At 43.0% G+C, this 27,556-nt stretch overlaps 1 protein-coding gene across 1 annotated transcript in view; it reads right to left on the reverse strand.

Annotated features, from left to right (window-relative positions):
* GPC6 (glypican 6) overlaps positions 1-27,556 on the reverse strand; it is an 850,059-nt gene that overhangs the window by 383,886 nt on the left and 438,617 nt on the right. Inside the window, exons 3-4 of the mRNA XM_044437764.1 lie at positions 19,348-19,739; positions 15,152-15,189 (exon numbers count right to left, since the gene is read on the reverse strand). Coding sequence (XP_044293699.1) covers positions 15,152-15,189; positions 19,348-19,739 — 430 coding nt within the window. The remainder of the gene's footprint in view (positions 1-15,151; positions 15,190-19,347; positions 19,740-27,556) is intronic.

Here is a 27,556-nt window from a genome sequence, read left to right on the forward strand (position 1 = left end):
TCTGACTTATGGCGACCCTCTGAATGACAGCCCTCCAAAATGCCTTGCCCATGAAAGCTCCATTCAGCTCTTACAAGTTCAAGGCTGTGGCTTCCTTGATGGATTCAATCCATCTCATATTTGGTCTTCCCTTTTGTCTTCTGCCTTCCACTTTCCTTCACATGATTGTCTTCTTCAGTGAGTCTTTCCTTCTCGTGATGTGTCTGAAGTATAGCAGCCTCAGTTTTGCAATTTGGCTTGAAGGGAAAACTTTCACTTGGTTTGATCTAAGACCCACTTGTCTGTCTGTCAGTCCAGTGTGTTCACAAAGCTCTCCTCCAGCACCACCTTTCAAATGCATCAATTTTCTTCCTCCCTGGTTTCTTCACTGCCTACCTTTCACACCCATACATTATGAATGGGAATATGATAGTTTGGATGATCTTGAACATGGATGGTATTTTCTTGCAATCGGGATACCTGTTGCCAGTGACAGCAACAGAAATTTCCCCAGGTATAGATGATCACGATGACTTCCTCTCCCCACTTGTACATGTGCTGGGTGTGCACTGCACAAATTGTCCAGGTAGCTCTGCTTGCTATGCTCTCCAAACCTGGTTTGCTGCAGAGTAGGGAGCGGGTGTGAAACCACTCCAAAAACCCTGGTTTATTGTAGCATTCTGGGGTGGTTTTGAAGCCAACCACACTAGACACCTTGCTGGGTTTGGACAACATGGCAAGCCCTGTTCAAGCCAGATAATTAAGCAAATAGCTCAGTGCATGTTCAACATGGCCTCTTTCCCACTTGATCATTGGAACCCATCACTGTGATAACAGCCTGGCTATACTTTAGTGTCTTGCCCTAGTCCTAGCTTCTTTCTAGAGGATTCTGGGAACAAAATGGCAGTAAGCCATGGCAGCAGCAACAACAAAATGATACATTAAATTATGCAGTGCCCTTTTTCAGGCAGGTGGTGGGGCATGAAAAAGGAAAACTCATAAATTTTCTCAGAAAAAAGCATCTTCTGAGAAAAGTTTGCTCAGCAGTAGTTTGGGAAAAAGAAAAAAGAAAAAAATAGAAACCACCCAATTAGGATTTTTCACACCTGAGGTAAGTGTGAATGTTGTTAAAGTAGGACAAAATTTGGTACAGAAATAGAACATATGCCAATGCATTTTCTTTTCAGACTGATAAGAGACAAAGTCAGTTTTAACCCTGTGTGTGAAAAATACTTTGGTCTATGACAGAAGTTAGATGCAGTTAACTTTAAGACAGGTTCTGTGTAGCACTGAGCACTAAAAGTCCTAAGTTTGTATGGACTATTTTTAAGCTCTGTGTGGGGCTTTAAATTTGTGGTGAAGAGCTTGTGGGTTGTACCATGCTCACGGAATGAAAGAAACACAGTTCCTTTAGCTAAGATGCAGACTCCTTTTTTACCACTACCTCGTCTACCACTTAGGTACAGACATGATCTTTACTGCATTATGCGTAACTTCCATAAATCCTCTCCTTTCTGGCTTTACTGGTACAGTCTGAATGTTCTTGTATCAAATGGATATGCTAAACCACATGAGTGAGAGGAATATATTAAATACCTTTTTATTTAAACGTCATTTTAATTGTTAACAATATTTACTTATTTATCTGGCCAGGGCAACTTCTTTTCTTTTCTTTTATAACTTTTCTTTTATAACTTCTTTTATATCGTTTATATTTTTTATTTATTTTATATTATTAATTTTAATTTTATATTGTTATTTTTATATTGTATTGTATTGTGTTGTAAGCCGCCCCGAGGCTTTGGCAAGGGGCAGCATAGGAATGTTATAATAATAATAATATTCAGGTTATTCAGCCTACCTGGATGAAGATATCCATATTTGACCAATGCAGAATGGGAGCTTTGTTATTATCTTCTACATAGCCTTGACATTACAGTGTGTTGTACTTGTCCAACAGAGTTTCCCAAAAGAGAAGGTCAGTTGTGAGCAAGATGGGGATGAGGAGGAGTTAAACGAAGTGTGCATATGTCCAAGTATAGATATTCATAATCCTATGCATGTGTGTGCCAAAAGAGAATCTGATTTCTCTTTTTGCACGAAGATACAACAACTACAAGCCCAGATTGGTCCAGACACTTTGGGATGGATCCATCTTTAGTTTTAAGTTAGACTTAAGTTAGTCAAGACTAACTTTCAAGGACTAACTTTCAAGGGATACGGAAGCATTGTGCTCTCAGACACCTTTCTGGGTATCCACTGAAGTGCTTTGCCCCTCCCACTTAAAAAAGGGTACCAGCAGTTGGAAAGGGTACTAACTTTCTGTTGGAACTGAAAACTGTGGATTCAAAGGAATTATTTTGTGTTTTATGCTCTTAACTCAACCTTTTGAATGTGTGGATGGTCTTTGCCATGGTCCCTCAGCAGCCATGTTATGGTGTGCCTAAAACAGCTTCTCAGCTTTTCAAATGTCCATGGTTTCTTCTTTGGGGTAACTTAGTTGGGATCCATTTCAGCCTCTTCGAGTATTAGCTTATGTTTGTAGTTGGGTGTAAATGTCAGAACACGCTTTATCTGCAACTGCCTATGAAAGAATGCATGACTTAGGAGGATGGAGGTAAGGTGAAAACTGAGTGAGTCACACATACTGCTTTGTACAGATTGCACCTATATGCTGTGATCCTCCTATAGATGCCATAGCAGGCTTTCCCAAGCACTTTAACTTTTTCTATCCAGAACATTTACTGTGTGCTCATCTTTCCCTATTCACAAAGGTCTATGGGTTCTTTAGATGGTGCCATGACTCTCCAGTTTGATTGCTGCTTGCAGAAAGACAGCAGCATTGGTGATCTGTTTTTAGAGCAGGGGAAATGGGACATTATTTTTGATGGCAAAAGTTGGTGCAATGGATTAACAGCCTTGTGATGGAAAGCTCTCTAGCAGATGCAAACAGGGGAAGGGTAAAAAAATGATTTTACTTGCATTTCAGTGTTAACTTATCAAATTAGCACTTCCTGAATTTAAACTGAGAGCCAGTGTGGTGTAGTGGTCAAGAGCTGGGACTGGGACTCAGGCGATCTGGGTTCTAGTCCCTGTTCGACCATGGAGCCAACTGGGTGACTTTGGGCCTGCCAAAGACTCTCAGCCCAACCTCCCTCACAGGGTTGTTGTTGTGGGGATAAGATGGAGGAGGAGAAAGATGAAAGCTGCCTTGAGCCCTTTGTAGGAAAACGGCAGGATATAAATCGGAAAAAAATCCCACAAACTGAATACAGTTTTTTGATAAAAATGGGTACATTTCCAAAGTTTGCAATGGAGTTGGGATGGGGGGGCGCACAACAATCTGTCCCAAAATGAGTATATGTTTTTATAAAATGGTCATAAATCAACATTATAAAATATTTTTTTAAAAAATCACTCAGACATTGTATTTTTAGAAATTAACATGAAGATACATACAAACTTGGTGCACTTAACAAGATTCCAGCCAATGAAGAATTATGGAAGAACAAACAGAACTTACATCCTACAGATTTTAATGGGACTACTCTAAATATGACTATATCTAGGTATTACCCCATCTTTCTTTATTTCATTTTATAAAAGCAGCAGCACACTATCTTGCGTCTGGAGAGAAGGACCATGAAAATAGAGTTAATCACTCCTGCTCTACAATTTTTCCCTGCAAAGATGCAATTTCCTCCATAAAGAGATCAAGAAAAATTGGTATTTCTTGATGCATACGATAAATGGAGACTGCAATTTTGGTTTTCCCTTTCTGTGTAACAACCCTTAGGTTAGAGCCAGACTGCAAAAGAGCAGACCTACACAAATCATGGCTGACTTAAGTCCTGTGGGCTTCAATGGGTCTACTCTAAATATGTGCAAGCTTGAATCCAACTGCACAAGAATTCTTCTCCTGGGCACATTTTCCCCTCACAGCATTTATTTGTATTTTCAGCCAGAAATGTAAAGGGAGGTGGGAATCTAGCTCTCTGCGTAAACTTTGGATTAGTGCTAATAAATATTTTGACAACTTTACTCCATTAGGAGATGAACACAGCTTCCTCTGTGAGCTGAAGAGGAAGAAAAAAGCAGGGAGGGAGCTGTTTTTCTCACAAGGATCCAGCATAAAACAGTGGGTGTAGCAGCTTCTAGCCAGCGTATTCCTCCTTAGCATTATATGTTGAAAGCTTAGATGGAATGAATTGTGCCACAGTAATAATGCATTCAATCTGGGAGTTCAGAGTTTTTTGTAGTTTATTGCACTGGTTGAGGAAATAGCCTGAGGACTCCCACAAGAGCTTCAAGCAGGAAGGATTTCGGTGGAGGTTTCTGACAGGAGCTAACCCTGTGGTTAGCTTTTCTGTCTTGTACTCTGAAAAAGAAATGAGAGTAAAGTGGGGGGGGGGGGAAGTGGGGACAGTGGAAGGAGAGATGATGAAAGACCTATAAGGGCTTATCTCTCCTAGCGAAGTACATGTCGTGCATGACAGATGGGGTAACAGCAGCTTTCCATGCGCATCCTGAAAGTGTCCATTCTGTGCATTTGATGTGGAGGGAAGGTTGCTCACTTGAAGGTTGTCTTAAGATCTCTAGAAGGTACAGCATGGGAACGGCACACCTTGATTTTTCTTTTGCACACTGCTGCCAAATGCTTAAAAGAGCTCCTTTTTGTGTAGTTATTCTCCGCTTAGGCTAGAACTGGTAGGGGTGGGGAATGTGGTGCCCAAATATGGTTGGCTTGCCACTCCCAATATCCCTAGTCAGTCATGGGGGATGATGGGAGTCACAAATCAAGAACATCTAGTGGGCCCCTGTTCCCCATTCCTGGGCTACAGGCTCTTGCTTGATTTGTCCAAGTGAGCACCGGAGCCTGCAAAGTACCCTCTGCTTATGATGCTTCTCTCTAGAATTTCACAAAGGGAGCCCTTTGAGAATGAAGCCCTGGATCGCAACCAAGTTCTGCTCTCTGTGTGTGTTGTGGGGGGGGGGGGGGTCCCAGCAGCCAAAACTCACAGGGAGGTAAGCCAGTGCCCTGTATGGGGCATTTCCAGACAGAGACCTGTTCATAAGTGAAGATCTGTGGAAATCTGACCAAAGCCTGAAGGTGCTTTTAAACGCTCGCTTGCAGTGATATACAAAACCCGATGCCAAGACAGGGAGACAGCTCCTTGCATAAGCGTGAACTCCTACAGCAGCCTTCCCCAACATGGTGCCCTTCAGAAGTTGTGGACCACAACTCCCAGCATTCCTGGCCATTGCCATGCTGGCTGTGTGGTTGATGGAAGGCGAAGTCCACAATGTCTGGAGAACAGTTTGGGAAGGCTAAGCCAGAATAATGGAGCCCATTTAAGGAAAAATCTCATTGGCATGAAACTGTTGTGTTACATAGAGCTGAACTTTCCCGTCACTTTAAGACCCCTATGAACATGCTCAGAAGAGCTACACACCATTTTATGGATCATATAGGATTTAGATTTCAATCTCTGTTTTCCTCCAAGGAGTCAAAGTCAGCATTCATAAAGAGGCAAATCCTGATCCTATTCCTAGACCTTACCATCACTTCAGCTTTAAAGCAGAAGCATTTCAGAGTTATAGGACAGCTGGTAAGTAGAACAATAACGCTTGCCAGGCCTGCTGGTCTCTACCAGGCTAAGCTTGCAGCTAGTCCTGGACTGGTGAAAATTGGAAGAGCCAGTCTAGGACTCAAGCAAAGAATCAGCCCCAGAACTTCCATTAAAAGAATAGACTGAGGGCCAGACTACACGTTCTGCCAGTTGTGCAGGTATAGCAGAATTTGGTTGCCGCTACTGCTGCTTTAGAACAATCAGTGTGATTCCAATACAGACTTTTTACACTGGTATTTTCTGCGGAAGGCATGTTGCCCTTGATCGGAATCATGGCTGCACAGCCACACTGCAATAAAGCAATAGATTGGGTCAGCAGTGACAATGCATTGGTGCACCTATTGCTAGGCAGAAGGAGAAGATAGAGGCTGGAACACTCCTGTAGCTGGCGAGCTTTCCAGGGATCTCTGTGGAAGGTGCATCCCAGGACCATGGGAATCATGATGCCAGGCTCGGCCATTACAAGATCCCACAGTGAAGTGTGGAGCTTTCAGGATGGGGCATTTAGCAGGAACATGCCAACGAAACAGTTGCAGTCATGAGAAACGAAGACTGAGATCAGCACTGGACAGTGTCCCAATAGAAAAGCTACCCTCTACCCTACAGGAACCATTCTGACCTCTTTAAAAGCCCAAGTTTCACTCTGGAAATGCTTGGTGCTGTCTGAATCTGCTGTATAGATTTTTCTGATGCTTCTGCCTGAAGCAACAGTTTCAACAGATAACCAGTTCAAATATCATTCACATTCAGAGGAAGTACCATTTTACACAAATCAGATATCCTGCTGAATAATGTGTTCCATGCAGACATGATGGGGAGAATCCATTACTCCCTTTTTACTTTGGATCCATATAAGAAACGATAGAAGTAGGCCTTATCAATCCATAGTTTGAAAAGAGTTTCTGTTGGCAGTCAGTTATAACTTCTTAAAGATAATCAGTAACTCCAGAAGTTCAAAAAAGCATGTCACAGAATAATTTACATCTTGCAGTGTTTTGTAACCTTCACACACACACACACTTCTCTCTTTCCTTCCACTGCAAGATCCTGCTGCACTTCCCCGCCTCTCTGGCCTTGCTTCAACATACTAAAGCATCAAAAAATAAAAATAAAAAATCCTAAAGCTGCTGCAAGATTAATCGCAGACAAATGATACTCTGTCCAAATCTAGCAATGTCAGCAAGAGAGTCAGTGGTGGAGATCAGATGAGCTCCAGCTCATTGGTGGTACGTTTATCACTTTTCCTCACCAGAGAATTCATTGCACCATCGCCCCCTGTAAACCACAACTTCATGGCTTTTGCTAGTGGAAGTTCTTCTAATGATGCTGTCAGCTTTCTTGGAACCCTCCAGAAGCCTGTCTTTTCACTTGCAATTTTTGCAATATTGGTAGATAGTTGTGGAGTGGCCTCACATAAGCAAGCAACTTGATCTTTCGTGGTCATAGCTAAGAGCTGGAGATACATCTTGTCAATGCACCATGCTCCAGCTTGAGATAAACACATGCCCCTTGAGAACTTTTCTGGCTCCCACCAATTGCCTCAAATGTTCTCACACACACATATATATTCCTGGCAGTAAGGAATACTTCGAAGTGAAATGGGGACCATCTTTATTCCCCATGCGTGCCACTGGGCAGGTTACATGGCCTCTGTGACTATGCATGCCAAACTCTGGCACCCATGTTATAGCTCTTCCCAGGATAATTTCACAAGTTTCCAAATATGCTCCCAGACCCAAAGCCTTGGCTGCCCCTTTTGCATTGTTCAAGGAGGTCAAATTAGATAGCTTCTGAATTGCCCAATCAGGATTTTTTTGGCAGTACTGAATAGGAGTCTGAGTCAAACTTGTGGTTTTCTACATATAGGACATATCACACTCATGGAAGCACACACTCGAATGGACCTACACACCAAGTATGAGATAAACGTCTCCCACCTACACACACCTCCGGGGAAAGAAGGCCATCTTTACTTGATATGTTCTGGCCTAGCCGAGCCTGCATTTTGCTTCTACTGTGCAGTAACTTGTTTTCCACCCCGTGCACAGAACACTTTATCACTGTCTTCAATTGCATTTTCCAGCATTAATATACTATTTGTTTTGGCTCCTAATTACCAGCTTTATCAGCATGTCATATTTGTTCCCCCCATCCCAGTAATTATATTCTGAATCAGTGTGACACTTGATATTGACCTTTATTTTTAGCGTTCTCTCTCTCCTTCTTAGAAAAGAGGACGACTGCTTATTTATAAACCATGAAAACTGAGTTTGTGAGAATATTGATTCAGTGTCTTTAAAAAGCAGCAAGCTGGCAAGCGGCAACTCCAAGTGATCACTGGCAATTAGTGGGGCACATTTTTCACTGCTAAACCTTGCCTTTACCTTCTAATTCTATTACTGCATTTGTTTCGCTCTGCCCAGAAAGCACCGTGTTTGTGGCAAGAAACCAGCTATCTGTATAATTTAATAATGAAAGCCAGAGATAAAAATTGATTTAGTCAGCTTTGAAAGCAAGGCAACTGTATAATTGACATCAGGTGCTCAGAAAAGTTTTCAAATAGCCATTTAAAAAGATGCTCATTTAATTGTTATGTTCCTGCTCAGGAATAATGAGATGTTAGTGACAGCGGCAAAAGCTACAGTATTTGCACTGTATTAAATCTGCACCTATATTAATCATTGTTTTATGGAAGTGCTTGTGGTGTGTATGGCTGAAAGGAATGTGACTTAAGAGTCCCTTTTTCAGAACAAAGATATTGGAAAAGGTACCTCTTTTGCACAATTGGGGTGACATGTAGAGAAAAGAACAATCAAAATGGGGGTGAAGTAAGTTTCCTAAGAGAAAAGATTGCAACATTTCAGACTTACTAGTTTAGATGACTAAAGGAGGACATGGTGGAAGTACATAAGAATAGTACATGGTGTAGAGAAGGTGGGGACAGAGAACCTTTTCTGGCTCACTCGTACTAATAGAATCCACAGAAATTCAATGAAGCTACAGATCGGGGCATTCAGGACAGATACAATACATACCTTTAAAACAGTACACAGTTAAACTATGAAATTCTCTTCCACAAGATGTGCTGATGTCCACGAACTTGGGTAGCTTTGAAAGAGGATTAGAGCTATTCATGGAGGGCAAGGCCATTCCTGGCTACTAGTCATGCTGTGCTGAACATGCCCCCCACTCTTTCTCCTGACCACTCACATCCAGTGCTGTAGAAAATGCATTGCTTTTGAAAATATATCCCAGAGTGGGAACCTCCCAGGGAAATTGTCGTAGGCCGGGCTTAGGGTTCTTGGGCCTACTTCACTCAAGCTGGCCAAGGGGTGTGCCTGTGTGTCCTGCCTTTGAGTGTACAATTGTCTCTAGGAGTCTGTAGCCTCCTCAAATTGCTTTAGTTCTATTAAAGGCCAGGGGAAGCCATCACGAGTCCAGTCCTCCCATAGTTCCTCTGCAGGCCAGGATGCGCAGGTAGCCAGGGAGGCTGCAGAGCAAGGAGAGAGACGTCATAGGAAGAAAAACACAGTGCGCCTTGCACCCGTGCTGACCTCACAGTGGTTCGGTGGAGAGGAGAGGAGAGATTGCAATCAAGTATTTCAGTGCCCTGAAAATGAGGCAGAAAATACGCCTATGTCATAGGGGATTTTATTTATTTTTTAATTTGACTGGCCACTTCATGGGCTGAATGATGGAAGGGATCTGTGAGTCCCTTGTATAAGTCATAGTAGTGCAGGTGGCAGAGCTCTGTTTATCTGTAGTGTGGCTGTGTAGATGAGATGTTGTTTGTCCACGTAAGATGCTGATTCAAGTGGTGGAACCATTCCACATGGAAGGGGAAGAACCTCTAGTGGTCACTGGTGGGCTGGAATGTGAAATGAAAGGACAGGGGAAATGATCCTCTAATAGGTGGGTAAGCACCTGAAAAGATTATGTCAGTTGAAGACTAATTTCATATGGAGCTCAAGGAGGAATGAGCAAATTAGCAAAACTCAAGCTCATCAAGATTCTCTGCATCAGTGCTTGTTTTAACTGCTGTCCATATCAGATTTCAAGCTTTGGTTCTTTCTGTATGAATATTACTGCTGATTTTAATGATAATACATGGGCATTTCCATGCATATCTCTCTAATGTACACAATCATTCTGCACATTTTGATATGTACACACTTTTCTCCATTGATTAAAGCATACGTGTATGCATTTTATCAAAAGTATAAAAATCAGGTGCCTTTTCATGTAACTTTTTAAAATGTACACATTTATCAAACACATTTTCTCTGCCTGGGGAGATACAAATTCTGTTAATTCTGATCAAAGATAAACTGAACTTAATTTCCCAAACATCCTTAGGTTCTACAGCAAAAGTCTTCGGTTTGCAGCCTGGTTACCTCTATGGTTAAGCTTACTTTAAAAGGTTCTCTTGAGCTTTATATTTTTGCCACACTAGAACATATGAGGTTTTAGATGTCCCATGGTATTTATTTTAAGAGATGTCTTAGGAAATTGGCTTATATATTGACATCTATATCCCACCTTTCCTCCAAGGATATCAAGGTAACATATATAATCTATCATTTTCAACTCTTTCCATTCTGATTATACAGTTACATTGGAAGGAAAATCATCCAGCTTTTCCTCTGAGCGAACCTCTCCTTGGTGCTACAGACCTCTTTTGGAAGACAATGTTGATCAATTTCTCTCTTTTCTGCATTTTAATATTTGTCAGCCAGTCTCTGCCTGTTCACCTGTCTGTGTCTATTTCAAATTAAATTTCTCATGAAAGTTTGCCCAGAGCAACATTTTGAGGCCACTTTGAGTATTTCTGCTTGGAGAAACATCTGAGGCGTTTTGAAGGCAACACAAGGTGTTTTGATCAGATTAGCAATATCGTAGCATGGGAGGAGAGAAAGGTGCATCCTCAGGTTGCCAAGCATCACGGGAAATGGACAGGATCTGCTATTTCTTTGAAGGATTTTTATCTCACTCTTTATCCACAAAGGTTTTCAGAGTACTTAGTAAATCCATAAAGAAACAGGCTTAGAGCTAGTCTCCCAGCAGTGTTGATGGAACAGACATGCTTCCTTCTCCACTTTTCCCACAGCCAGGTGGAACAGCTTTTGCTAAATGCTGTCCATTAAAGCTATCTCTGAGAGTCCGTTCCCATTAACATTAGTGCACAGCTGCGGTGGTGGTGCTGGGGACTTTTTAAGAACATTTTCAGTGGCTGAAGTGCCAAGAAGTAATTAATTTGAGAAGGGCCCTCTGAAAGACAGTACAGATTTTGGTCATTGAGTATGAGAGCAATGCTACTTCTGACAGCATCTCATGGTGTAATTCCACAAATTTAAACAGTGATCGTGGAGCTCCTTTGAATCTTTCCATTGTACAAGTGCTTTACTTGCATGTTGTCTGTTGTAGATAATTTTACTTGGATTCTTCTCTTGTTCATAGGTGAAACTAATTTCCACCCACACAATGTCATTTGAGCTAGTTGGAGGCACGACTGGATAGTCCCCTTGGTTTGGACCCAGTGATGTCATCACACGTCTGGTTCTAGTCGGCTGTATATCTACATAAAGGCATCTTGTCTCTTATGTAATCCTTTGTTGGTTTGGACCTTCTATGTGATTATTCCAAGGAAGAAGGTTGTCTCTTATGTAATCCTTTGTTGATTTGGACCTTCTATGTGATTATTCCAAGGAAGGAGGCTTCATTTTTAAAAAGTGCATAACCAGCAGCAGGGCAGAGACACAAGAGCAAAGGTTTGCATGAATTAAAACTAAGCAAACAAAGAACAAAACCCAAATACCACAATATTAAAAGGAATTTAGAAAATAGTTTTGTCTCTTAAAAGTGCAAATATGCTCTGAAAATGACAAGATTCATTAAGCACAATTCTAATCATAATCTGCATGTTATTTGTATGATCACAGCTTTTAATGTGAGGGGAAAAAATCCTTCTTCAAAGGATGGTTTCCATAATAGGACAAATAATCCTGGATGAAGATATGTTTTACAAACAGGTGAATTAACCACCCCAACTCTCCTTGTTGAGTAATTTATATGAAAAACATAAAAAAGAATACAATTCCTTACAGGTCCTAGAATTCTGTGCAGCATTAATCAGAATGCAGCAGAGATACACGAGGGGTGGGCTAACTTTTTAAATGGTTCTGTGGAATTCAGTTTCATCTCCTCCTCCTCCTCCTCCTCCTCCAGCACTAACTCTACATTCTGAATGAGACAGAGCCTGCATTGTGTCTTACCCTGGTGATCTGTGTCAGAAAGTTAGGTAACACAGAATTCACTAACATGGGGCAAAAGACAGATCATTTTGCTAAAGCGACATTATTTATTTTTCTCCTATTTGACCCTCGCCTTTGCACCAAGGAGCTCAGAGTGCATCTTCCTATGCCGGCCTGCCTGTTCCTTCCCCTTCGGGTTTTCCATCAGGCCTTACTGCACACCCCTAACTCATTGGAAGTGTGCCACGCAATCGCCTAGTAGACTCCAGCCATCCTTCAAGGGCATTTCTAGGCTAACTCCCCCACCAGTGCCACTCATCTGGCATCTACTTTACAACATGTTTGGCACCAAGTAAACATGTTTTCATTTACCCAGGAATTTAAAGTTTTATAATCCCTCAGTCTGCCTGTTAATTTGCTGTATTTTATTATAGTTCTGTGATTTATTCCCCGTGCTAGGTTCAAAATAAGTCTTCATTCATACTGATGTACAGCACCCTGGATCTGATTTGATGGCATAAGTTGTTTAAAGCTAACGTTGGGTTATCTCCTTCCATCCTCAAAGTAATTCAGGCAAAGAGCAAGTACCTTGCCCAGTTCAAGTTCAACTTCAAGCCATGCTGTCCCGAACCAAAGCCTGCAAAATACCGACTGTACTTCATGGACAGCACGGACTGTGATCGTTCTGCAACAACCGTGGCCCAGGGAGAAGTCACATGTCTTTTCCCTCGCTCCTTTCACCATGACAAAGGCCTGTCTCTTGAAGTGTTACAGCACAGAGGAAATTAAAATCACTGCGAATATGCTGCATGTCCCGAAACAACTGCAAACACTCAGTTATCTTTATTAAAGATATGTCAAAGCTACTGGTTGTATGTTCCCAAAGTACAAGCGGGGATGCGGGGGAGGGGGACACTGTGTTTTAAAAAAAGGTTGGAAATGCAGAGCCGAAAGCAAGGCAAGGCAAGGCAATTCTTTGCGGAATATTTCATTAATCACGAAGACTCTAAATCATCCGCATCATTCCTTTTTGCATCTGAACACGGCCTGGAAGATTACAAAGATCTGCAATACAGAATGGGTGGAGGAAGTTGACAGTTGACTTATTTTTATATTCTGGATTTTATCCATCTACTCTTTACCTACTCAGCTATATTCTATGATATGAATATGAATTATTTGATCAGATTGCCACTTGCATAGTCTTTATTTAGATAAAACAATGAAAAATAAGAAAACGGGATTTTCTTGCAAGTGAAAAGCACAGCACTCATTTTACAATGCTGAGGGAAGTGTATGCAATCCTGCAATCGGGTACATAGTCTTCTGAAAACTGAATGTATAGTATGGCTACTTAGGATGATTAAATAGACTAGTGTGCTGCTTGATTTGATTGTGTGCACATAATAATTTACATGTTCATATCTACAGGCACCACAGAATAAGAGTATAAATTATGAATATGGGTGTGCACTGAAGGCAAGATTTTAGAGGCCAGCTGCTCCGACTTGGGTACAAATAAAAATCTGGCTTTGGAAATCCAGAGTTTCATCTGTCTCCCAGTTGATTATAATAGGGAAATCAACAGATGGATATAACATTTTTGTGATAAAATTAGATGTAATTACCAGGAACAATAGCCTCTTCCAAGTGGATGGAGCCCACCCCACGTGAGACAAACAGAGGCAGGATATGCTTATACAAGTAGCTCCGCAGTTCTTTTTATCTTGTAGCAGAAAGTAGCAGGCATGGTTTCTTCTTCTGAGGACATGGAGCATGCAAAATTTCAGGCAGATAGGTCATGGCAGTTTTGCGGAATAGGAACAAATGTTTCAGATGTGGAGGTTTTTGTAGCAAGATTTGCTTATCCCAGTATGTGCGTTGTGCCGCCGCTGCTGCTTTGTCAGAGTGACATGCATGTATGAAAGTATTGTGGGAGAAAAAAAATAGAAGGATAGATGCAGGGACTTGGGGGCAGAGAAGGCCTTTGCTTCAAATACCCCTGTGGTCTGGACCAATTGTATGAAAATGGCATACGCCATAAAGCCAAGAACTGTGCAAAATGTTGACATGATCAGTGCAGCTATAAAGGAGCTGCGATGGATAAATAACAGCTTTAGAGCATTGGTTGTTTTGTCGGCTGCTTAGTCAACAGCATCAGAATCGGAGAAAGTGCTCCATTCTTTGGTGGAGAAGATGGATGACAATCCTTCAGATTGTGTGTCCCTTACCTTCTGGCATGTGCAAGCTACATAGTATAAGAAATCTTTCAAGGAATGGGGTGTTTTCAAAAGGTTCCGCCCCTGCATTTTTGTAGGCAATTGGCAGTATTCCTTGCTGTGTGACTGCAATTTACACTTGCACAGGAGCACACAGATCTCGTTAGAGCTGTGTTTCCTGCGACTATAAAAGCGAACATGCTTTGAAAACCCCGTGTGGCCCCTGTCAAGGTCCATACTCCCTCACCCCACCTGTGCTCCTTGATGGCCTCGCTGTAGCTAGTGGCCCCTTATTATAAGCTGCTGGAAAGCACCTTCTTCAGTGGGAAGGTGTGTCCTGCCCTTCACTGCACCAAGCTGCTCTGAAGGAAGTGGACAGGGAGCTGCAGGGACTTGGTGCCCCTCCACTTCCCGGCTTAGAGGTTGGTGTCAAGGCCAAGCATAATGTTGGGTAAAGGACATCTAGCGGAGCTTCTCAGCTTCTTCATTTGTCTTGTCAGCACCCACGGCCCCCGTTCAGAATGAGACCGTGCTGCTCCTAGAGAGAAGGATTTAAGCTTCTGCTCACCCAGTTCACCTAACTGCATGCTTTCATACTACTGTGTGATCCAAAACTCAGTTGTCCTTTGGAATTCACTGCTGAATTTTTTTGGTGGAGTTCTTCAAAAATGCTCACAAAGATAGCATCAGGGGAAATCATGTTTAAAATGCATTTCATGAAGAAGATCCCTTACACAATTTTTGCCTAATGTGTGCATTAGGCAAAAATTCATGTATTAGATGAATTGTGCATAAAAATACTTATGAATGCTCATGTAAATGGTTTTATTTGAGAGGAAGGAAGCCTCAGAATTGGAGATGAAATAAATTTAAGACTGGAGACATTCTCAAAGTTTGAGATGAACCACACTTAAGGAGGTAAAAATTAAAAATTGAGAGAAACTGAAACTGACAGATTTGTCCACCTGTGTAAGAGCAACCAAACTATGAGTTCTGTTCTTTTTTGCTGGGTGAATTTTGTGCTGTGCATGCAGCTTTTGTTATGCACATTTGTTAGTGCCATGATAGGGACTGTAAGACTGTATGAGTGCAACGTAGGAACTCATCTATCTGAATTATGTTTTATACTTATTAACTCATGCATAGCCTGTTGACTTGCTACCAGCACCTTCCAAAGTCATAATTCAAAACTAAAGGCTTTGCAAAGATCGATGCATGTAGAAATGACAATCAGTGCTTTAGCTTCCATCATCAGTCCTAAAGTGTCATAGCGATGCTTGGCATGTAACCTTTGGACTAATAATCCATTCTGTTGGGATGCCGATGTCATCTCTTTTGATTTTTGTTCCGGTGTTTAGCTCTCAAGCATAACACTTTGAGAAAGGGTCAGATCAGCGCACTGGAGTGGCTCAAAGCGTACGCCAAGCAGCCCCCGGTTTGTTTGAAATATCACCCCAGCAATGTTCTTTAGGCAAGGAATACTTTTACCAGCCTTAGAGCCCTTCCAGCTGACTTTTATTGGATACGTTTCTAATCCAGGAATCATTCACCTGTGGAATACGGATAGTCAATATGTAAGGAGAACACTTAAGATGGGAAATGTTAATTCAGAAACCCAACAATGTCGCTTAAATACACAAAGGTACATTTTGAATAGTATTTACCCTGCAGGTTGTGAGAAGCCCTCCACAGACAAAAAAGGCTGACCCACAGGATTTTGTATTAGAAGCTCTTTTCTTCGCTTTGCCATTTGGTCACAGTAGCATCTCCATCAAAGATGGGGAAGCCTAAACATTGAACTCTTGAACTATCATGCTCAGTTTGACCCTCAGGTTGTACCACTTTGGATCTTCCTGCTATGCTAGCATTTCATCAGTGGTATAAAACATGTAATTCATCCATTTTAATTGGAACTGTTAGCACTCAAGTAGAGGTGGTTGATTTCCTATGCATCTGAATTCCTGACAAACATATTTTCTTATCAGATGCTCTTTCCTTCTCTTTGCCATTTGATCACAGTAGAATTCTGGGGCCAGTATGCAGAGCAGCACAACACAAGGGCTTTTCTAAAATAATCCTATTAGTGTAAGGTAAAGGTAAACGTTCCCCTGCACATGTGTGCTAGTTCTAGTTGTGTCCGACTCTGAGGCTGGTGCCCATCTCCATTTGCAAGCCAAAGAGCCAGTGTTGTCTGAAGTTGCCTCTGTGGCCAGCATGACTAAATGCTTTCCTGCGCAGAACGCTGTAACCTTTCCCACCAAAGCAGTACCTATTTATCTACTCGTGTTTGCATGCTTTCGAATTGCTAGGTTGGCAAGAACTGGGACAAAGCAGTGGGTGCTCACCCTGTCTTGCAGATTTGAACTGTCGACCTTCTGATCAACAGCCCAGCAGCTCAGCTGTTTAACCTGCTGCACCACCGTGTCCCAATCATAGTAGTAATAATTTCTAAAATATAAAAATACAGTATGGTGCAAGTGATAAATCTGTTGAACTAAAAGAGTTAAACCTTTACATGTCCTTACTGGGTATTGTGACTATAATTTGGAATACACTCTTCCCTCCTGCCAACAGAGCAACCACCAAAACTTTCCAAAATGATTGAACAATGTTTTCTGCAAAGAAGCAAGCAGGATCCAAATGTTGAAACTGCCACTCTTTTCAGCAAGAGACCTTCCAGCCATTACGCATCCATTTATAGTGCAGAGGAAGGGATAACACACTCAGAGCTCTGTCACCAGCCCGAGGACCGGCTGGGAAATTCAGCCCCTTAAGTTTCAAGGAAAGTATCAACAAGGAAGATCAGCCTGGATCAAGATGGCTTTGTTCTGGTGGTGTGAAATAAACCCCTATCCTGTACCTCCACTCCGCTCCGCTTTCCTTGCAGAGCCAAACAAAAACATTTTAGTGACTGAAGGGAAGGACATGACATCCATCTCATTCCATACACAAACCTGGCTGGACTGTCAGCTGAACGTTCCTTCGGCCTTAGCAGCAGGACGGCATTCCTCTGAAGGCAGCTGGCCGGCCTTGGGGGTGTACAGCAGGCTGCGTTGCACATAAATCTCTCTTCCCCACAACCTGCCCTTGCCTCCCAGCATTGGCCACGGGAGGCAACCACTCCTCTTGCTCAATGACAGGACCGTATTCCTATTCCTTATCACATGTGGTCTTTTAAACAGTAAGCATGCAGGCAGGACCTGCTGTCCAATGCACAGCACTGCTATTGAGCTGAAAGCTCCAGAAATTAAATACGGAACAGCAGTGTGATGAACTCTTGGAATGTTGCCTGTATATTGGGCTCAGCTTCACTTATGCTGTAGGCAAGTGGTTTGGCACGTAGGGACACACCCCATGAAACCATTCCTCAAACTGGTAGTTGGAATTTGGAAGCATTTGGAAAAGGAGAATGCAAATACCATATCATACCACTAGGTTAATAATTATTCGAATACAACCACTCAAAATCCATGTGGATATTTCATCTAAGAAGGACCATTTGATTTTCTCATGACTTTTGTATCATGCAAAAGTGGTGGCAACACTACTTCCACGTGTTAGAGGAAGCTAACTCTGAAATATGGATAAGGAAGATCTGGACTGGAGATTGGCAGGAGAAAGAAGCACAAGGCAAAATGGACTAGTGCTAAAACCCAAGAAAGATATTCATAACTCATATTGCTTCTAGGCACTGATCTTTCCTTGCAGGGCCTGGACTAGTGGAACTAGGCTGAACTTGAGACGTCTGAACAATCAAACAGGAGTGTCATGATTAAACTTCGGTTTTGGTGTACCAACTAGCAGCTCCATGTAGCTGTTTTGAAGATCGGGGAAGCGGCACTCTCTGAAAGGAATGTATAACCCCTTTTTTCCCTTACTCCTCCTTGATCTTAATTCTTCCTCTCAAGCTATAGTTTTACCTATGTGTGTCCTGTGCCATTCTTTTCCTCTTTTACAGCTACCATTATTCATTTATATGGCACCTTTTTCCTCCTCTTACAAGGAATGCAAGCTGGCTTATGGGGTGTTCCTCTGCCCGTGTGATCCCCACAAGAACAACCCTGTCAGGTAGGTTGGGCTGAGAATCGGCAACTGGCCCAAAGCCACTCAGTGAGCTCCATGGCTGAGTGGGCACTCAAGCCCAGGTCCCCAAGTCGCTGGCTCATAAAAGCCTCTTCAGTGCACATCTGAGATTTAGGCTGGGTATTAGAACGGAAGAGGTAAAATTCTCTGCCAGACAACCATTTCCGGAATATTGAAGGCCTCAGCATGTGAATGCCAACCAGATGATGATGATGAATGGGATGGTGTTATTGGTGTCCTGCAGCAGCAGGGGGTTGGACTTGATGGCCTTCACGGCCCCTTCCAGCTCTACTCTTCTGTGCTTCTATGAAGCAGTAGGCTGGGGTTAAACCTCTTAGAATCTGTCCCTCCAGAATCCACAGGCTTCCTCCTGTGTTCGATCTGGTCCTGTAAGGTGACCCGAGCGAAGAGGAAGGCTGCAAGTGCATGTGGAGCCCTGGCCACACAGCCAGCACCCTTTCCCAGCCACCGTCCCTGGCAGCCCCCCTTCTCCCCCACTCGCTCTTGCCAGTGGCACTGTGGGCAGAGAAGAACGGCCCTATGTGCAGAGTGCACGGGGCTCGATGTCTGGCAGGTGAATCCTGCGCTGCAGCAGACCCTGGGCTGCTGCAAAGCTGGCTCAAACCCAGGAAGCTGAACCAGGGGATCCAGGGGATTTTCCTCAGAAAATGAGGAAAATCCTAATTATTGATCTCCCAATCCATCATGCTCAGTTTGGATATACCACTTTGGTCCTTCCTGTTTTGCTGGCATTTAAATGGAATGACACATGTAGCCCACTGGTTTTAATTGGAACTGGTACCATTCAGGTATAGGTTGCTGATTTTCTATGCATATGAATGCACTGAGAGACTAGACCCTGATGCTGGCGGTAAATGAGGAGCTAGCTGATTGGTATCACCAGCCTTCCGATAATAGAGGGCTTTGTGCGAGGTGGATATTGACACAACATTCCTTTCTAAATGGAAATCTTGGCAGTCCTGTTATCATTTTGACAGAATTCAAGTGGGAAAACATGCTATAGGTACTCACACACCAGCACGCTCTCCTTTTAGCTATAATTCTGACAAGATGGAAAGTTGCACGCCTTCCGTGACAGTATGGAATAGGAGTTCAGAGCTTCAATGAAGCAATTGAAAGAAAAGCACCGGCAACAGCAACAAAAAAATAAGTCATTTTGATTACCTTAGATACCCTGTTAGCAACTTCTCGGCCTACGGTTAGTCCCTGAACAAAGGTCCTCGCGGCAATGAAAGCTCTTGTCACTTGAACCTTCAATTTCCTGGGGACGTCCCCAAAAGGTTTCAGCTGGTCTGTGTACTTGCTCACACACTCTAGATAGTCCTCCGAGAAATGATAGTGGGGGTTTATGAGCTGGAACATTCTCTCTAATAACCGAGCCCAGAAGTCATTCAACATTTCCTCCAAGTTGACATTGCCTCCGGTGTAATATCGCTTCAGCTCTATGAAGAGATCCTGGAACACTTCCGAATTCTGCATGTACAGCATGCCATATGTCCGTACAAACATGTCATTTAAGGATCTCTCTGCATTCTCCAGGAGTTCTCGGAAAAATTCTGTAGAAAAAAAGAAGGACACATCTAAGGAAGGTGTAACCAGAGCAGCAGCAAAAACACGAGCAGTGATGATAACCACAAAGACAGCAATATCAAGAGTGAAGTGTCTGCCAATAATAAAGATTACTGTGCTTTCATGTCTCTTATTTCCTTTAATGCAGGGGTGGGAAACACTTAGCCTGGGGGACCCTGTGCCTCCTTCAGTCCCTACACAGACCCTCCCGCCCCCACCTCACCATCCTACCAAAATCAGTGGCATCAGCCCAAAAACTTCAGAGCGGGAAACAGGTCATGTTTAGCTTGTTCGCAAATGCAATCTGACCTATTTGCTGCTTCACAGCTGCCACAGAATGGTTAAAAGGTCAATTTAGCAGAGAACGAGCAAAATTTGAAGCACTGACCACTTTTTTCCCTGCTGTCACTGAACTGACAGTGGCAGAAGCGTGGCCTGCAGCGGTTCCAGCAGGCTGAAGTTGCCCTACATTAGGATTGCCTTCAGGAAGAATCTTTCTGAAATGAACCTTTCCTTTGCATTTTTAGAAGCAGTCCCATTCGATGCCTTTTTATTCAGAAGCAGGACCTAGGTGTTCACTGAGGCTTACTCACAAGTAGGCGTGCAGGGTAATTCAGCCTGCAATTTGAATTGGAGAGCGGTTCCTTGGAAATGACATTAAAAATAGAAAGCCTTGGATTCCTCATGAGGGTGCAGAATCAAAAATCCATAGCTCTAAATGTTAAATATGCTTTTAAGGAAACTGCTCTGAAAGCTGTTCCATTTATATTTCAAGGATTGTTTAAGCACTGAAACGCCTACCACTTAGATATTGAATTGCCAGCGTTCCAGCTTTTGAGTACTAAATATAAGAGAATGAGATATTTAGGGAATACGGTGCCTGAAACAACAAGTCTAAAATGAAGGATTGCCTTGGAGGCTTGCAGATGAGTAGGTGGGAGGGAGCGAAGGGGGCCCAGGGAGGCTGGCCAGGGAGACTTCCTCCAGGCATTCAGGGACATTTCACCAGCCCAGCTGTATGATGGAGCCAGCTTGGTCCATCCCTCCAGTATGAGACCCGCGAGAGTTAGGATGTGGAGGAGGCTTGCATTGCTAAGCACGCTTCTCACAGATGATTGTACGTCTGCCACACGACCTTCTGAAGCGACGCCCTTCCTGCACCGGCCTCCCCAGATACAGAGATCAGAAGCACTCTTTGGCTTCGTCAAGTGTTAGCACTGGCTCGGGGAAGACACGGAGGAACCCCTCTTGGGCTCCTTCATGGTGAGGAATGAAGATCTTTGTTTTGTTTAAGAAATGGGTCCCAGGCTAGGACACATGTTTCCATCACAAACTACTGCAGATTCCACAGTTCATCCTGCCAAGCTCTCATTTATTATAGGGCGGAAACTTGGAAACAGCAAAAAGGAGAACATGCATCAGGAAGAGGACAGTGGAGTCTATAATATTTGCATATGCTGAGGGGTAAGGCAGAGATATGAACTTGGGTATGATTTAAATAGAAATACAGTGCATCCCGCCTGTGCCCAGGTGTGTCTGTCCAGCCTCCTTTACGAGTAAGTCAGGTGACAAGGACTTCATGCAATTGCGAGAAGGCAAGGAGGCCTTTGGGGCCAGCACCCAGCTGTGGGCAAGCTGCTGACTCCCCCCAGAGGGCAAGTCCTGTGGCGGAGAGGCAGAAGCCCTCTTGTGATCCCAGGCAATGGCTTCTTCCCAACCGACGTCTGACCAACACTTGGCTGTCCAGAGGATGGATCTAGCAGCGAGGCCCCAGTCTTCAGCTCAAGCCTCATCCACACATTCAGTGGCCCTTCCAGATCCACAACCCCTACATCTCCCCCATAAAGACAATCAACAAAAGCTTCACAGGGGATGCAATTTTCAAAGGGCACCTTCAAAGGAAGCACAGAATTCCCAGATTTCCACTGAGGTTTGTGTGGGATTGAAAGCACTTGCTGGAGAGCATCGGTGGCCTGGAGCTTGTCTGTAACCATTCTCCACCAGCTGCTTTTCACCTGGGTGTGCCGCCAAGGCTGGCCATTTTATTTCTCTCTGAAGCCAGAGGTGGATAGAATAGCCTCTGCAGAAGGTGCATTCTGTACCACCTGCCCGTTCTCCTCTGTACATGCCCCCGCTTACTGGGAAAATACCGCCTGGGAAACCTGCATTCGCTATTTTCTTCTACATCCACCCTAAAACATCCACTAGGACTGCAGCCTCTCTCCAGAGATCAGAATTGCCTGTGTGGAGAGCAGGGGCAATATCCTGCTCATCCTTGTCTCCCCGGCCTCTTTCCAGCCATCCGCATGCCAGCGGCTGGGTGTCTGCCGAGGATGCTGGATCTACCACCATCAAAGCCATGTGGGGTGGCAAACCCTAAGAGGTCCTTCTCAGGGTTTTCTGCCAGGTTTTGCAACTTCCTGCTGAGGGAGGCTAATGGCTCCCTCCCTGCTGTTCTTCAGCTGACAGGCAAAGCTGTTTGCAAGCTGGTGGAAGGGGCTTTTAGTGGGTTCGGTGCTATTTCTTTCTCGTCTTATTGCATTCTTAATTGTGCTTTTATTTGTTGTTTTGATGGTTGTGTTTTAACCCTGGTTCTATTATTACTAGATGCTTTGAGCACCATGTTTCCCCCTTTTGAGGGACTCGTTCCCTTCCCCCATGTGATTTTCATAATATTGAGTAAGGGATTAACTTCTGAACAGAGCTGACATCTTTGTACAGTTCACCCCTTTCTACAACAATAAAATTTTACTGTGACTCCTTTGAAGTCAAATGAAGGAAGCATATGTCAAAAGGGTTCTGGCATTTGCCATGTCACTAGGCAACCACGTTATTTTAATGCCAAGTGTGGTGTGCAAACGCATCCTTTGAATTGATAAAAGTTGGAAACAAGAAGTAGTCAGCAGATCAACTCCCTGCTTTTTATTTTTGCAAGCGTTTTTTTCCTTCCAATCACCAATCATCCATATTGGTTTATATTGCTTTGAAAGCTGTGTGTTGCTTTGTGTAAAATTATGCACAATGTTTGTTTTTTTTAATGTGCATGATGTACACAAGCAACAGGTCACACGTGTTTCATTTTACAACGGCTGTTAGTAACAGAGGGTGCAGTGCAGGATCACACTGGAAATCCACCCCCGTATGTATTTTGATCCTCTCTGCAACATTGCAAAATCATTTGCTATTAAAGAGACAGTGTAAAATTATGTGAATAGTTAATGGCTTGAACAAGTATATTCTTTATTGCAATAGAAGTTCTCTTCAGACCCACCTACCCACCCTAGTGTGAAAAGCACTTAGTTTTTATGGCTTCTTGCACGAGATATAAGCAGCTTCGATCTGAGCTGGCACATGAAGTTGGTGTGATGGTCGTATCACTGGTTTTACTGAGTGTCTTCTCTCATAAGCATGGCTCTTGTCACCCCACAAACAAAGAGGTGTTGACAGATTAGAGAACTGAATTTATGACATGAATTAAAAGAAGAAGCTACAGTACGCTTATGGAGGAAGAACAGGACGGGCTAGGGCAAAGGAAAAGCAAAAGTGCAGAGAAAAATAAAAAGTAGTTAACTCATACAGAAAAGACAGATGAGAGAAAAATGACCATCATTTTGGTTCTGCAGATGTTTCTCCACATACAACCTATCCTCACAACTTCACAAAGCTCAGCCCAAAGCTATTAGAATAGAATGTGTCCTGGCATATTTAGGTGGTAGTTGGATCTGCATAGAAAAGAGTAGTTTTTATAAGAAAGCACTGATGGTGAGGAAAAAGCCCAGTATTTGTAGGATATATTCATTTTTTAAGAAATCCTGTCTAATATTCAGACCCAAGCAAGATCCTGTTTCTAACAGCAGTATGCTAGAGAAGACCTGTTCGGTGTTTTCAGGCCTATTACACATTTTGTGTTGACAGGACATATGGCACATGTAACAAACTGGAGTGGATTGGAGAGCACCTTTCCTTTCCCCTAATGCATTTCATTCATCTGATAGGAAGCATCCTTATTTTACTACCTGTCTGCTAAACAACCACCCCTGCATATGTTTCATTTGGCTCTGCAAATTCAAAGTGAAATATTTATACAGCAAAGGAAAGGTCCGCAGTATCTGATATATTCTAATCTACACCAAATACTGTATGCTGCAGTGTGTCTGTTGTATATATAATATTTTGTGCACCCAGTATTTGTGCACATGCATGTGTGTGAAGTCACTGTTTTCAAATGAACCCCAAGGTACTGTATAATAGCACAATCCTATGCTGGCTTGAAATTATAGGTCTTTTTTCTGTCTAAACTTGCATAGGCTTGTATCTTGAACAGCTTTATGTTTTCAACTGATCTCAGGCTCTTGAATGGGAATGTTTAGGTATTATGCCTCAGTCAACCAAGTTATCATTATAGACTTTCCTCTTCCTTCTTTATTACTGCGCAAGAGCTGTAGCTCTCTGGGTAGTTCACAATTAAAACCATAAAATGCAACATGCTAACATGCAATATAACATACACAAGTTTAGAAGTACAGTATAAAGTGAAAATAAAATCCAAATAAAGACAGGCAGCAGGCAAAGAATTTAAAGTACAGTAACAGGTTTAATGCAACAGGAACAGAAAGACTCAATGCCTAGCAAAATAAGGTGATATTCATCTGGTGTCAGAAAAAGCACAATGAAAACACAAGGCAAGCCTTTCTGGGAAGTTCTTTCAACAACTGGGGTTCCTCAAAAGAAAAGTCTGCCTTCTCACTAGCTACCCCCCACCCTTCCTTGGGCAGGAACCATTGAGGGCCCAGGCAAGCCATTTATAGCGCTGAATGATAGTACAGTCCAGAAATGATTGGCACTACTCCCTTTCTCTAGGAGAAAGCTACAGTCCCCTGGCCCCCGCCTGCTCCCCCTTTCCTATTAGATGGAATAAGCCATGATAGGCAACCCATGCAAAGAAAGGGATGTTTCCGTTGTTGCAGTAAAGAATTTTATCCTACGTAGAATGAGAAATGTCTAATGTTCCAGCTGCATTCCAAAAACGAGGAAGCACTCGATAGAGGCACTCTCAATTTTGCACTGGCTATAGAAGCACACCAAAGAATTTCAGAAAAAAGATCGGGTTGTGCTTTATAGACTACAGCAAATGATTTCTTATAGGCAAAGGCATCAGACAAGGGTGTATTTTATATCTCTGTTTAATCTGTTTGTAGAACATATAAGGAAAGGTGGATTAGGCTCAAAGGAAGCAGGAGTGAAAATTGGTCAAACATCGATATTTCAAGATATACAGATGATACCATATTACTGGCAGGAGGCAGCAACAAGTTGAAAGTGAAAGAAGAAAGTGCAAATGAAGGACTGCAGCTGAACATGAAGAAATCAAAATCATGACTACAGAAGAATCACAGAACATTCCTGACAACAATGAAGAAATGAAAATTGTGGAAGATTTTGCATACCTCGGCTCAGTCTTCAATTCAAAGGGAGACTGCAGCTAAGAAATTGGAAGAAGACTGAGACAGCAGCAAAGAAGAAATAGAAATATAATCAAGTTTAATCACTGGAGGCAGAGCTTAAGGTCATTTACCCTTTTGCATTCCCAGAAATTATTTATGGGTATGAAAGCTGGACAGTGAGGATAGCTGGCAGGAGAAAAACCAATGCATTTGAAGCATGAGGGTGGAGCAGAGCTGTGTGAATACCCAGGACCAACAGAACAATGAACAAGTGGGTCTTTCATCATATCAAGTCAGAACTTTCCCTGGAGGAAAAAAATGAGGAAACCGAGGCTATCATCCTTTGGAAGGCAAGTCTCACTGGAGAAGACAAAGGCAAAAGAAGAAAAGGAAGAACAAATATGAAAGATATTCACTCCACAGAGGAAACCACAGCCTTGAATGTATGAGAACTGAGCAGGGCTGTCATAGATAGAACACTTTGATGGGATTTCATTCATAGGTCACCATAAGTCAGAAATAACTTGATGGCGCATGACAACACCGATGCATAGTGTGTGACAAGGTCTCCACCTGCACAGTGGGAGTTTCCTTTTCCCTGCTGCACCAAAACATCCCCAACCCTTTTTCAAGGGTCTGCTGGAGCATAGGCGGGGGTCTCATGTGAGGAGCTGCTGAAAAAGAAAGAGATCTCCTCCCCGCATCCTGGGCTATCCATTCCACTTGTGGAAAGACCATACTGGATAAACAGTTCAGTGCATGTTAGATTTCGTGCAAATACTCCATTTTAGCAATGAGAGGGTTGAAACAACCAGAGACAGCAACCAAGTTTCCTCTTCTTTGTATTCGCTGCAAAAAACCGAATCAAAATAGGAGGTTGGGAAACTGAGCATGCAGTCCCATGCCCAGAGCTGAGCCCAATATAATGTTCTTCTGAGCATGGGACTGCACTAAAAAAGTATCCTTCTGAACACTGCTTTCCCCCCTTCACCACCACAGAGTAACAGAGGAGCACAAAAAGCACACTGTGGCCATATATATTGATGGAGAGATAATGCATGTTGGAAAGAGAAATCCATGAAGATGATCTTATAAGCAGGGGGCGGGTGGGTGACATTACAGATAATGTGTGTCCCACGCTACTGACATTCTTTTTTGCCACTTCTTAAAAAAAGGAATTACATTTTCAAAATCTAAATGAAAGCAAGTTTAGAAATGCTTTAGTGCAGACTTTAGACACTCTGGATCTCCAGTGGCCTCTTTTGCAGAATACATCTCTCTGTTTGAAGGTTTGCCAGAGAGTTGGTCTCTCTTCAAGGACCTCTTCAAAGTGAAGGTCTGCCCAGTCCAATTCTGGTTTAAAGCTAAAGAGCCTTAAGAGCTGTAGGTTAGTATCAGTAAGTACTTGGAGGGCAGGCCAACCCGACAGGCCCCCAAGAGGCCTCCTAAGCAACCAGATGATCCGTGAAAAGCTCTCTGATTTGATGGGTGGTTTAACTGATTTTGCCTGGCAGTCGGATTTTATGCATGGCAAGATGCAGGTCTGAGTCTTGAGAATGTGTGCACCTGTTGCCATATGAATGGATTCCTGAACATTTCAGCATACAGATATATGCATGATTAAGCCTTGGATCCTTCCCTCCAAAGGTTAGTTAGGTCTATTCAATATCTTACACACATTTGTATGTATGGACGGCCAGGACACATGAAAAGTCTTTGCAGGCTGGGAACCAAGGCTATTCTGGAACTCTCGTTGTGGGGCATACCTTACTCCTGGCCTCAACATCTATCTGAATTTGCCCAAAGGATCCTGTTTGTGTTTGATTTCTGGACAAAGACTGGCTTTTGTGTCTCCAGGCTTTTGTGTCTCAAGGCTTCTGTGTCATAAAGCTTCCCATGTTCTGTTGGCCAACCATGTCTTAAAACCTGAATATTTTCCAGCCTTTTATCAGACCAACAAGCAAATCTTCTCACTCCAGCTACCTAATACACTGATATCAGGAGTGGGCAACTGAGCCTCACTTTCCACCCCCTTGACCTACCCACCTCCTCAAAGCCTGTACTGCTGCTACTGTTTCAAAACCAATTAAATGTATCCTTTTGATGAAGTTTGCTGCCAAATTTTGTCAGCAAATCACAGATGTTTTGTCTCTGCTGTGCCAGCCAAATTCAGCAGCATGGGGTCATTCTGATTTGCTTATTTGTTTATTTATTCCTATACTGCCCCACAGCCGAAGCTCCCAGGTGCTTTACGACATTCAATATAAAAGGAGGACCAGAGCAGAGTGGCCCATGCAGCTTATGGGCTGTAGGGTATGAAGGCTCTCATGCAACTCTCACAGCAAATCCACTGGTCCCAC

The sequence above is a fragment of the Varanus komodoensis genome, unplaced genomic scaffold (assembly GCF_004798865.1).
Source record: "Varanus komodoensis strain SLA01 unplaced genomic scaffold, ASM479886v1 scaffold31, whole genome shotgun sequence".
NCBI lineage: Eukaryota > Metazoa > Chordata > Lepidosauria > Squamata > Varanidae > Varanus > Varanus komodoensis.